Source organism: Myotis yumanensis, unplaced genomic scaffold (assembly GCF_028538775.1).
Source record: "Myotis yumanensis isolate MYYU_CA2020_CCGP unplaced genomic scaffold, mMyoYum1.0.hap1 SCAF_9, whole genome shotgun sequence".
Classification (NCBI taxonomy): Eukaryota; Metazoa; Chordata; class Mammalia; order Chiroptera; family Vespertilionidae; genus Myotis; species Myotis yumanensis.
In genome coordinates this window covers 17,273,945-17,287,546 of record NW_027223760.1, presented here as the reverse complement: position 1 = coordinate 17,287,546, position 13,602 = coordinate 17,273,945, and the positions used below count along the sequence as shown (strand labels likewise).

Genomic DNA, 13,602 nt, shown 5'->3' with positions numbered 1-13,602 from the left:
CAGGAGTTCTCTGTCTTTCCTGGCTGCAGACTGTCTCTCAGCTGAACCTCCCCAGCTTGATCGGGCTGGTTGTTACCCGTTTCAGCTGCTCGCCCCTATCTGCTCCTGGACGAAGGACCAACACGCCCGTCTAAGCCTCCACCATTTTCTGCTATCTCCTTTTCATCCTTGACTTCACTCTGGAGCTCTCAGACTACAATGGGACAGTAGTTATGGGGTATGAATAAATGAAACTTTGTGAACGTCTTTTCTTTCACATACTACTCCATTTTGAACCTTTTTTTTTTCTCCTGTAATATGTCAGCAGGAAGATGTAATAGGCTTTAGAAAATGCAGGCAGCAGGCACTGCCATAGTTGGCACAATATTATAGTGCAGCTACTATGTGCCAGGCAGTGCTTAAATTACTTTATGTGTTTTAATTTTTAATTACTCATGACAGCCCTACCAGATAGGTACCATAAATAAACCCATATTATAGATTAGAAAATTGAGGCATAAAGTACTCAAAAGACTGAGAAAGGGTGCTGGAATCGGTGCTGAGGGATTAGCATGTGAAGTAGCATAATAAGCAGAGTATACCTCCCAGGCTTTGCTGGAGACCTCATCTTGCTTTCTGGCCTTGAGCTGGGTACTCACTTTCTGAGCCTCAGATGTTTCACCTGCGTTGGTTGTAATTTAAAATCTTAATGGCCCTCCAGTTGTAACATTCTGTATTGTGGATGTCTGAGTGGCTGAAAGGCATGTATATAAAAAAATAGTAAGTTTACCCAGATGTTTACCATTTTCAATGATCTTCATTCATTTCCCTCTGGCATCATTTCCCTGTAGACTTGATAATTTCCTTTAGCTGGTTCAATGAATTTATTTTCATTTTTTTAAAAAAATCTTTATTGTTGAAAGTATTACAGAGGTCCCCATTTTTATTCCCATTGCCCCCCTCTACCTGCTTCCCACCCCACCCCTGCCCTTCACCACCTTATTGTCTATCCATAGGCAATGCATATGTGCATATAGGATCTTTGGTTAATCTCTCCCTGCCTCTCCCCTTCCCCCACTTCCCTGTGAGATTCATCAACCTGTTCCATGTTTCCATGCTTCTGGTTCTATTTTATTCATCAGTTTATTTTGTTCATTAGATTCCCTGTTCATTTATTTTGATTTTTAGATACAATTGTGTTTTTAAAAAAATATATTTTTATTGATTTTAGAGAGGAAAGGAGAGGGAGAGAGAGAGAAACATCAATGATGAGAGAGAATCATTGGTTGGGTGCCTCCTGCATGCTCCCTACTGGGGATTGAGCCTGCAACCTGGGCATGTGCCCTGACCAGGAATCGAACCATGATCTTTTGGTTCATAGGTTGATGTTCAATCACTGAGCCACACCAGCCAGGCAATACAATTGTTGATAGATATGTATTTATTGCCATTTTATTTTTCATATTTCTTCTCCTCCTCCTCCTCCTCCTCCTCCTCCTCCTCCTCCTCCTCCTCTCTTTCTCTTTCTCTTGCTCTTTCTTCTTCCTTTTCTTAAAGAATATCCTTCAACATTTCATGTAATACTGTAATACTGGTTTGGTGGTGATGAACTCCTTTAGTTTTTTCTTGTCTGGGAAGCTCTTTATCTGACCTCCAATTCTAAATTATAGCTTTGCTGGGTAGAGTAATCTTGGTAGTAGATCCTTGCTATTCATCACTTTGAATATTTCTTCCCACTCCATTCTGGCCTGCAAAGTTTGTGTTGAGAAGTCAGCTGACAGTCATATGGGTGCTCCCTTGTAGGTAATTAACTGATTTTCTCTTGCTGCTTTTAAGATTCTTTGTCTTTAACCCTTAGCATTTTAATTATGATGTGTCTTGGTGTGGGCCTCTTTGGTTTCCTCTTGTTTGGGGCTCTCTGTGCTTCCTGGACTTGTAAGTCTATTTTTTTTACCAGATAGGAGAAGTTTTTGTCATTATTTCTTCAAATAGGTTTTCAATATCTTACACTCTCTCTTCTCCTTCTGGCACCCCTATAATACGAATGTTGGTACACTTGAAGTTGTCCCAGAGGCTCCTTATACTATGTTTATATTTTTGGATTATTTTTTCTTTTTGCTCTTCTGACTTGGTGTTTTTTTGCTTCCTCATATTCCAAGTCATTGATTTCATTCTTGGAATCCTCTACTCTACTGTTGACTCCCTGTAAATTATTCTTTATTTCAGTTAGTGTATGCTTAATTTCTGACTGGCCCTTTGTCATGTCATTGATGTTCTAATTTCCTTGAAATTTTCACTAAGATCCTTGAAAGTCTCAGTAAGTCACTTGAAGCTCTCATTAAGCTCTTTGAGCAATCTTATAACCATTATTTTATTCATTTATTCATGCATTTATTTATTTATTTTCTTTACTGATTAAGGTATTACATATGTGTCCTTATCCCCCACCTCGTCACTCATGCCCTCACCCCCTGGGTGTCTGTGTCCACTGGTTAGGCTTATATGCATGCATACAAGTCCTTTGGTTGATCTCTCCCCCTTACCCCCACCCTCCCCTACCTTTCCTCTGAGGTTTGATGGTCTGATCGATGCTTCTCTGTCTCTGGATCTGTTTTTGTTCATCAGTTTATGTTGTTCATTATATTCCACAAATGAGTGAGATCATGTGGTATTTTTGTTTCTCTGACTGGCTTATTTCACTTAGCATAATGCTCTCCAGTTCCATCCATGCTGTTGCAAATGCTAAGTATTCCTTCTTTTTTACCACAGCATAGTATTCCATTGTGTAGATGTCCCACATTTTTTAATCCACTCATCTGCTAATGGGCACTTAGGCTGTTTCCAAATCCTAGCTATGGTGAATTGTGCCGCTATGAACATAGGGATGCATATATCCTTTCTGATTGGTGTTTTTGGTTTCTTGGGATATATTCCTAGAAGTTGGATCACTGGGTCAAATGGGAGTTCCACTTTTAGTTTTATGAGGAAACTCCATACTGTTCTCCACAGTGGATTCACCAGTCTGCATTCCCACCATCAGTGCACTAGGGTTTCCTTTTCTTCACATCCTTGCCAGCACTTGTCATTTGTTGATATGTTGATGATAGCCCTTCTGACAGTGTGAGATGGTACCTCATTGTCATTTTGATTTGCATTTCTCGGATGATTAGTGACTTTGAGCTTGTTTTCATATGTCTCTTGGCCTTTCTTATGTCCTCCTTTGAAAAGTATCTGTTTAGGTCCGTTGCCTATTTTTTTTATTGGGTTGTTTATCTTCCTTTTATTAACTTGTATGAGTTCCCTGTAAATACTGGAGATTAAACGCTTATCGGTGATAACATTGGCAAATATGTTCTCCCATGCAGTGGGCTTTCTTGTTATTTTGTTGATGGTTTCTTTTGCTGTACAGAAGCTTTTTATTTTAATGTAGTCCCATTTGTTTATTTTCTCTTTAGTTTCCATTGCCCTAGGAGCGGTATTGGTGAAGTAATTGCTTCAGCATATGTCTGAGATTTTGCTGCTTGTGGATTCCTCTAATATTTTTATGGTTTCCTGTCTTATGTTTAAGTCCTTTATCCATTTTGAGTTTATTCTTGTGTTTAGTGTAAGTTGGTGGTCTAGTTTCATTTTTTCTCATGTATCTCTCCAATTTTCCCAACACCATTTATTGAATAGACTGTCTTGACTCCATTGTATGTTCTTACCATCTTTGTCAAATATTAATTGAGCATATTGGTTTGGGTCGATTTCTGGGTTCTCAAATCTATTCCATTGGTCTATATGTCTGTTATGCCAGTACCAGGAAGTTTTGAGAAAAATGGCTTTGTAATACAGCTTAATATCTGCTATTGAGATCCCTCCTACTTTGTTCTTCTTTCTCAGGATTGCTGCAGCTATTTGGGGTCTTTTTTTATTCCAGATGAATTTTTGGAGAGTTCATTCTAGGTCTGTGAAATATGCTGTTGGTATTTTTATAACCATTATTTTGAACTCTGCATCTCATCATTTGCTTGCTTCCATTTCATTTAGTTTTTTTTCCCCTTGGAGATTTCTTCTGTTCTTTCATTTGTCATATGTTTCTTTGTCTCCACATTTTGGCTGCTTTCCTGTATTTGTTTCTATGTATTAGGTAGAGCTGCAATGTCTTCTAGAATTCATAGAGTAGCCTTGTGTAGTAGTGTCCTGTAGGACCCAGTGGCTCACCCTCCCCGTCACCTGAACTGGGCATTCTAGGTGTTCTCTTGTGTGGGTGGTGTGCACAGTCTTGTTGTAGTTAAGCCTTGATTGCTTTTGGTGTCACTGGGAGGAATTGACTTCCAGGCTAATTGGCTGTGAAGACCCAGCTGCGACTAGAGTGGAAGAGCTGCTGTGCGGGAAACACCCCTATGGAGCAGGGCTTGCTTCAGTGGGGCTTTTGTGCTCACTGAGTCTGTCCCTTGATTGTTTCACTTGTGGATCTGCAGAGTTGTAATCTGGTATGGTCTGAAATTGTCCACTGGGTGCACTGGCTCTGGGGACTCCAGGAGGTGCAAAGTCAGCCACTGCCTGGGGCCACCCAGCAGGAGCTACCAAACGATCTGAAGATGGCGGCTATTTGTACTAAGCTTGGAAGTGCTCAGGAGAGGCCAAATTGTGAAGCAAGGCAGGCTGGTGCTAGTGCCAGGTCTTGGGCCTCTTATTGCTAGGCATGGGACACACTGTTCCCAGCTGCTGCTTGTTTAAGAAATTTTAGGGAAGTCTGAAGCCTGAACCAGGATGGGCCATTCATATGGAAAAGCCGCTGCAAACAACTTGGGTGGGGCTGCAAGTTAGATGGGGCTGGGTCTCAGGGAATCACCAGGATGGAGCTAACAGTATGAGGCAGGCTGATAGAAACTCAGATATGGCTGCCAGTCAGCTCTGTGATGGGGAGGTCCCAGCAGAGGAACAATGACTCCTGCGAGCACCTCTGTCTGGGAGAAAAATGCCCCCAAGTTCTTGCTTTGATGCTAAACAATCCAGTTCCTCCCTGTATGTCTCTGGTTCCCCCAATATCATCACCCTATGCTGGAGCTCAGAAGAATCAAGTCTGAGTAAGTTCATGTGTTGGCCCTTTAAAAGGGACTGCCTGGTTCTCCAGCAGCCTCCAAGTTACTCAGACATAATACCTGCTGGTTTTTACAGTCTGAAGTTATGGGGACTTCTCTTCCTAGCTCTGGAACACTGGGATAGGGGTATTGTGTGGGGCTGGGACCCCTTGCTTCTCAAAGGAGGCCTCTGCAGTGGAGATAGCCCTCCCAATTAAAAACACACCACACATGGGTGTCGGACCATCCCATTTGGCACTTCTGTCCCTCCTACCAGTCTGGAAGTACTTTCTTCTTTACTTCTCTAGCTGTAGGACTTCCATTCAGCCAGATTCCAGGAAGTTCTGAATTATGGTTGGTCTGTATGTGAAATGTAATTTTGATATGGTTCTGGGAGGCAGCGAGTACAGGCATTTACCTCTGCCACCATCTTGGTTCTCTCCTGTTCAGTGAATTAAAAAAATTTCAGATATTCTCTTTCCAGTTATAAAATTTCCATTTAGTTCTTTTCTTTCTCTTTCTCTGCTGATAATTTTTATTTGTCTAATTTATTTTGAGTATACTTTTCATTGTCACATAGAGTATAGTTATAAAAGCTGCTTTACAGTGTCTGCCTCACATTTCCAAAATTCTGAAACAGCGTATAATTGGGTCATGTTTTTGTACCCATTCAGCTACCCTATGTCTCTTGATTGGAGCATTTAGTCCATTTACATTCAAGGTTATTATTAATAGGTACTTTTTTATTGCCTTTTTAATTCTGTATGTTTATAGTTCTCTCTCTTTCTTTCTCTCTCTCTCTTTCTCTATCTCTCTCTCTCTCTTTCCTTCTTCTCATCACAGCAGTCTCTTTAGCATTTCTTTCAGTGCTGGTTTGGTGGTGATAAATTCCTTCAGCCTTTTTGTTGTCTGGGAAGCTCTTTATTTGACCATCTATTTTGAATGATAGCCTTTCTGGATAGAGTAATCTTGGTTTCAGATCCTTGCTTTTCATTACCTTGAATACTTCATGCCATTCCCTTCTGGCCTGTAGACTTTTTGATGAGAAATCAGGTTACAGCCATATCGGAGTTCCTTTGTAGGTAACAAATTGCTTTTCTCCTGCTGCCTTTAAGATTCTCTCTTTGTTTTAATTTTAATTGTGATATGTCTGGGTGTGGGCCTGTTTGGGTTCTTCTTGCTTGGGACTCTCTGTGCTTCCTGTATTTGTGTGACTTTTTCCTTCACCAGGTTAGGGAAGTTTTCTGCCATTATTTCTTCAAACACATTCTCTATCCCTTGCTCACTTTCTTCACTTTCTGGTACACCTGCTATTTGAATATTGTTACGTTTCACATTGTCCCACAGATCCCTTAAGCTGTCCTGTTTTCTAATTCTTTTCTTTTTGATTCTCTGAGTGATTTTTTTTCTACTCTGTCTTCTGATTCACTGCGTTGATCCTTGGCTTTCCATAATCTACTCTGTCTTCCAATGTGTTCTTTATTAGTGCTATGTCATTCTTTATTTCCAACTGGCCCTTGTTCATAGTTACTATATGTTTTCTCATGCTGTTGAGCATCTTCACCTTCATTATTCTAAACTTTATATCTGATAAGTTTTTTTATCTTCATTTTGTTTAGCTTTTTTTTCTGTGGAATTCTCTTTTTCTTTCATTTGGGGCTTGTTTTTTTGTTTATTTGTTTTGTCTCCCCATTTTGGCTGCCTGTTTGGGTTTGTGTCTGTGTATTAGGTAGATCTTCTATGATTCCCAGTCTCCAGTGCAAGACAATGTCAGATGCTGTTTCTGTCTGGCCTTGAGTTCCCTGTTTGGAGCTATAAGCAATCCACAGCTTGTGACTCCCTCTGCTGGGACTGGGTATCTTTGCAATGGACCAAGTTGTACACCAGACTCTGCTTTTCATAGTCCTGGGCCCAGAAGGAAATCAGGCAAAGACACAAAACCTCCAAAGATCTGCCCCTGCCTATAGTCTGATTGTTATTCTCAGAGTCTTAGTTTGCCTCAGGTTATAGACCACAGGGTAAGGTGAGAGGTCTTCCAACAAAGGCCCACAGCATGAGGGAATGACTCAGCACAGGAAACTTGGGTGGCTGCCCTCCAGGCTCCAACCCCAGAGCCCCCAATCCTGGTTTCTGCTCACACAGCTCCAGTCCACTCTGCCTTCCCTCTGCCAGAGCCCAAGGTGAGTGGCTGCACACAAAATTTTGTGTTGGCTCTTTAAATGGGTGCCAGTATTTCTATCTGTCTCTGGCTGGCAGAGAGCAGCCCTGATGCTTTTTACAGCCAGATATTCTGTGGGATCCCTTCTCAGTTCTGGTTCTCTGGGCTGGGGAGCCAAGCTTGGGGTTTAGACCCCAGAGTTCTCAGTGGGAAACTGCCCCTCCCCCCTCCAGCTGAGATATCCATCTGGAACTTCAGCTACTGCCTGTGGGAGCCCAGCCAGCCTTCTCATGCCTCTGCACTTCCTACCAGTCTCTATGTGGTCTCCACTTTCTGTCCTTGGTTATCAGGTGTCTCTCCAGCTAGCCTTCAGTTGATTTGTCAGGGTGCTTTTTCTGTAATTTAGTTGTATTTCCAGTTTGGTCCTAGCAGATTGTCAGTGTTGCTTCCATTTACTCCGCCACCATTTTGAATGTTCTGTCACACTATTTTTGTTTATATATATCACAACTAGAGGCCCAGTGCATGGATTCGTGCACTAGTGGGGTCTCTCTGCATGGCCTGCAGAGATCGGGTCGAAACCAGCAGTCCAACAATGCCTGCTGCTCCTGCCTGCTGCTCCTGCTCATCCTGGCCCCACTGCACCTACCATGGGCTCACGCCCAGTCAGTCCCGATTGGGAGAGGCTTGCGCCGCAGCACAGCAGCACTCACCAGCCATGAGCCCTGCCTCTGCTTCCTGTTGGTCAGCTGAGAGGTGCTCCTGCTGTGGGAGTGCACTGACCACCAGGGGACAGTTCCTGCGTGAGCATTTGCCCCCTGGTGGTCAGTGTGCATCATAGCGACTGGTCGACTGGTCGTTCGGTTGCTTAGACTTTTATATATATAAACTAGAGACCTGGTGCATGGATTCGTGCACATTGAGAGGAAATTAATTGGAATAAATATTTTAGAGGTCGGGGAGGGACCGTGAGAAATTGGCCAGCTGGCGAGGGACTGTGGGAGGTTGGCTCCAGGGTGTATCTGGCTTATCTCGCCCAGTACTGACTGGGGCCGATTGGGGCCGTCTTACCCAGTCCTGATTGGGGCCAATTGGGCCGGCCAGCTGGTGAGGGGCCACGGGAGATTGGCCGGCTGGGGAGGGACAGAGGGAGGGCTTCAGGGTGTGTCCGGTCCATCTTGCTCAGTCCTGATCGGCCGGACCCCAACGGCAAGCTAACCTACCAGTCGGAGTGTCTGCCCCCTGGTAGTCAGTGGGCATCATAGCGACTGGTGGAACAAACGGTTGGACACTTAGTGTATTAGGCTTTTATTATATTGGATAGCCCTCTAAACAGCTTGGTGGGCTTGCCTTGGGGGCATTTATTTCTGTGCTATCTTGAAGACTGAACCTTTGTGAACATTGATGACTGTCTGTATTTTGTAGTGTTGATATATATGTGTCCGTTTACCACTAAAATATTAAGTATATTGTCTGTGATCTCTTCTGATAGTTGTATGTGAACTGTATTTAAAGTATATGCACTGTCCTTTCCTCTCCAGATTTTCCTTCTTGACTTAAGGTCCATATAGCTTTTGTAGCATTTCAGGGTACATTCTATTATTTTGTACCAACATAGAATTTTTGTTTTAGTTGAATTCGATAGATATTTACTATCTGTTGGAACAAGGCACACACATGGATGGAGAGAATGAAAACACAGGCTTTGACCTATAGAAGCATGAGGTCCAGAAGGGGATGAGATAAGTGTGCAAACCAGCCATCAGGTAGAATGTGACAATCATTAGAAAGGTGGCAGTGAAGTTGTGGAGGGAAAGGCTCTGTCCTGTTGGGTGCAGTCTGGAAAGCTTTTATGAAAGAGGTGACATTTGAGCTGGCTCTTGATAGATGTAGAGTATCTGTTCCTTTGCATGGTAGTGGGAGGAACAATATGCGATGGAGACAGGAGAGCAAAGGTGGGAGTTAATTTAACCTAGGGATTCTGATTGAAGTAAAGGTTAAGTATGTTTGTTCTATATTGGAAAGGGTCTTAACATCAGAAGAAATAGCTTGAAATTAATTTGGGCAAGAGTGATGAGGTCTCTGTCGGCCCACGAACTGAAAGGTCCCCGCTTTGATTCTGGTGAAGGATATGTACCTAGGTTGCAGGCTGGGTTTGTGCGGGAGGTAACCACTCAATGTGTCTCTCCCACATTGATGATGTTTATCTCTCTCCCTCTCTCCCCCTCCCTTCCACTGTCTTTAAAAATCTATGGAAAAAATATCCTCAGGTGAGGATTACCCCCCTACCCCCAAAAAAAGAAAAGAAAGAAAGAAAAGAGTGATGAGTTCTCAGAGCTCTATGTGAAAGTGATATGGCTTCCTATATGCTCAGGACCCTGTGCTTGCATGTGTGTAATGGGTGGATTGAGTAGCCTTTGGTTGTCTGACATGTGTGCCTTTCTTTTAGTTTCTTGGGGAAAAGCCCATTGAACTTTAATAATTATTGCATGTATCTACTAATATAGTCACTAGATATTTACCATTTTATGATGTAACAGGTATATGGTAGGATGCCACGTCCAGTTCCTACCTTCAAAGTGTGCTTAGGGGCAATTTTGGTAAAGACTTCACAGCTGAGACAGTTCTTCAGCTGTACCTCAGAGAAGGAAAAGTGGGAGCTCCAGGTAGAGGAACAGCATGGAGGCATTTACCTGGCTAGCACAGAAGCATATAGAAGGATGACACAGAGAAGTAACTCCATGTTGTTAATGGGTCTGAAGAGTTGGGTTGTGAGGCAAAAGGGACAGCTGAGGTGGGGAGGCAGCACCAGCCTGTAGAGAACCTTGTGGGACACTTAGGGACACTTCAAGAGACTTTATCTTGAAGGCAAGGGGAAGATATTGAGTTAGTTTATGTAGGCACAGGGAAACAATCAGTTTTGTGATTTAAATGAAAGGAAAAAAGGTGAGAGCTAGTTCCCATGATCCCAGTAAGGCCAGAGAAAGACTGTAGAAATATAGAGAAAGAGCCTAGATAAGAAAAAGATACACAAGAGTTCAGTGGTTTGACCATATGCAGAGTGAAAGTCAAGCCTCATTTTATTATCTACTAATGGTTTCTGGCCTGTAGACAGGGTTGGTAGGTAGAGGAGTCAGCTTGAGAAGGGAGCACTCCAAGGGTGCCTGGGAGAAAGAGGCAGTGGGAAGACCCTAGGTGTGTTAATTCCATGAACTTCCCAAACTATGTCCTGGCTTATGTGTATATATATATACACACACACACACAGTAATAAAAGAGAAACATGGTAATTACGTATGACCGCTACCCTTTTCATTGGCTAATCAGTGAGTATATGCAAATTAACTGTCAGCCAAGATGGCGGCCGGCAGCCAGGCACTGAAGCGAGCATGAGGCTTGCTTGCTGCGGACTCCAACGTTCCCCGCCTCACTTGCCGGCCTCTCAGCTGCAACTCTACGCAACTATGTACTATGTTGCAAATAAGAAGCTAAACAAAACCCCAGAAACCAGCTGGACCAAAACTTTGTATCGATGTTTTCAGCAGCAAGGCCTCAGAGCTAAAGCTGGCCCAGAATAAAAAAAAAAAAAAAAAAGAAAACAAGGAGCGGTTAGAAGCTTCAGTCACTGGCTTCCGGAAAACAGCCCTCAGCCTCTCACCCAGACTGGCCAGGCACCCCAGTGGGGACCCCCACCCTGATCCAGGACACCCTTCAGGGCAAACCAGCCGGCCCCCACCCATGCACCAGGCCTCTATTCTATATAGTAAAAGGGTAATATGCCTCCTGGCACCGGGATCAGCGTGACAGGGGGCAGCGCCCAAACCCGCTGATTGCCCTGCGGCTCTGTGTGTGACAAGGGGCGGGGCCACAACCTCCCTATCCGCCCTGCACTGTTCCTGACAGGGGAAGGCGCCCCAACCCCTGATCAGCCCTGCTCTGTGCCTGATAGGGGGGAGCTCCCCAAACCCCTGATTGCCCTGTGGCTCTGTGTTTGACAGGGTGCAGCACACCAACCCCCTGATCGGCCCTGCTCTGTGTGTGACAGGATGCAGCGCCCCAACCCCCCACCCCCCACGGGCCCTGCTCTGTGTGTGACAGGGTAGAGCCATAACCTCTCCATCGGCCCTGCCTCGAGTGTGACAGTGGTGGCGCCCCAACTCCCTGATCGGCCCTGCTCTTTGGGTGATAGAGGGTGGCGCCCCAACCCCCCTCCACGGGCCTTGCTCTGTGTGTGACAGGGTAGAGCCATAACCTCCCCATTGGCCCTGTCCTGAGTGTGACAGGGTGCAGTGCCCCAACCCCCTGATCCGCCCTGCTCTGTGTGTGACAGGGGGCGGTGCCCCAACTCCCCTATCGGCCCTACTCTGTGAGTGACAGGAGGGAGCTCCCCAACCCCCTGATGGGCCCTGCTCTGTGTGTGACAGGGGGTGGCGCCACAACCTCCCCATCGACCCTGCCTTGAGTGTGACAGGGGGCGGTGCCCCAACCCCCCAATTGGCCCTACCCTGAGCGTGACTGAGGGTGGCATCGCAACCTCCTGATCCGCCCTGCTCTGTGCATGACGGGGCGGTGCCCCGACTCCCCAATCGGCCCTGCTCTGAGCCTGACCAGGGGCTGCACTTAGGGATTGGGCCTGCCCTCTGCCACCCAGGAGCAGGCCTAAGCCAGCAGGTCGTTATCTCCCGAGGGATCCAAGACTGTGAGAGGGCACAGGCCGGGCTGGGAGACCCCCCTCCCCCCGCCCACCGAGTGCACAAATTTTTGTGCACTGGGCCTCTAGTATATATAATTTAAATGCCCATATCCTATGAATAGATAGCCTAGGTGTCTTGTGTTTTAGATACATGACAGTAGTTTTATGTGTATTTTAATGCAGAAAGTAAATACTCCCATGCCAGCATCTGTTCAGTTTGCTCTTTCTTAGTTGGGTGAGTGCTCTAGATTTAACCTATGGATTGTCTCATTAACCCAAATACCCTGACCACCAGAAGCAACAATACTGATTTATATGATCTTTACCCCTTGGTAGTCTATTCTAGAGTGGGATTTTTTGTAAGAAAAGAGGAGACCGAGAAAAGTGCTAGGATGTTAAAATGAGTGACGTCGTTTTTGTTGTTGGCCATCTGACTCATTCTTGCAAAATAAAGGGAAGAGTGTGGATGACTTTTTGAAACCTACTTCTTGAAGTCATTTTCCCTAACACTTTGGAAAAGCTGATGTGTCTATATTCAGAAATAATATTGACCTGAGGGAGATTCCCTACTGGGGGCTTGGTGGCTTGTTGCCTGAACCTTTGAAATGTGAAGGAAGCCCTCAGAGCGAGGCTATAGACCTTGTGGTGATACTTGCCAGCATGATCAATATGACACATCTAACGTGTGTGTGTGTGTGGGGGGGGGGTGGGGGGGTGGGGAGGGTGGGTGTCTGAGTTTTTCATGTTTCCAGTAAGTGAAGATGAATTTAATCAGATTTTACTTTTAAAATTGAGAAATAGCATGTGTTTGGGGGCAGACTTCACTGCTTGCAGAAGTCTTCATTACCAATTATTGATCATCAGAAACTTTGCTAAATTCCCTTTTCTTTTGACTAATGTAATATGAATAGAAATGCCAAGAAGCCTTCCTTGCAATGTCATTTATCTCTTACCAATCTCATCTTCCTTTCAGATATTATCAGATGCAACACAGCCTCTTGAAAGTCAGAATTTTTCTCCTGTGGTGCGAGATGTAAGTTCTAAAAATTATTTTTTTCTATGAGTGTACTTTTCCCCACTGCCATCCCCCCCCGCCCCGCCCCATCTCCCTTCCCTTTCTCCCTCCCCATGTCTCTGTCTCTTCTCTATCAATGATGAGCCCACGTTTGTGAGACTAATATGTGGATATTAAAGAAATGTCTTGTGTCATATACATTTAGGCAGTGATTACATCCAACGGTATTTTGACTGATAAGTTTAAATATATCCAGAAACTCCGAGAGAGCAGGTAAGCATTGTTCTTATCTTGGATCTGATGAGTATTTTTTAATGTTTCAATGTGAGTTCAGAAGAACTAGGTTTATACAACAGGAAAAGTTTGAAAATGCCTATAAATATAGGACACCCAAACTAAGTGACTGGTTGAAACCGGTGTGAATTATTTTCTCTGGGACAGTGTTGGGCTATATCCTATTCTGTGTAGATTTGTATGCAAACCAACGTAAGTCCAAAAGACTATCCTTTCTGGGAACCCCCCTCTCTACACTTTGCCTGTTGTCATGTCTCTGTGACTTGCTTGAAGGACAGTGAGCAAACTAACTCTTTCTGTGGTGCTTTCAGTCTGGTTTTTAGTTGAGGGTTTGGACTCTTGTGTGTAGTGTAATATTTAGGAAAGTGGGCTCTTGGTTAGAGAGTGGAAGCTGTGA

The 13,602-nt window shown here is 44.4% G+C and overlaps 1 protein-coding gene across 3 annotated transcripts in view; it reads left to right on the top strand.

Moving 5' to 3' along the window:
- The window catches only part of AASS (aminoadipate-semialdehyde synthase), a 78,284-nt gene that overhangs the window by 33,005 nt on the left and 31,677 nt on the right, over positions 1-13,602 (top strand). For all 3 annotated transcript variants that reach the window (XM_070423802.1, XM_070423803.1, XM_070423801.1), the window contains 2 exons: positions 12,870-12,929; positions 13,117-13,184. In XM_070423802.1, coding sequence (XP_070279903.1) covers positions 12,870-12,929; positions 13,117-13,184 — 128 coding nt within the window. The remainder of the gene's footprint in view (positions 1-12,869; positions 12,930-13,116; positions 13,185-13,602) is intronic.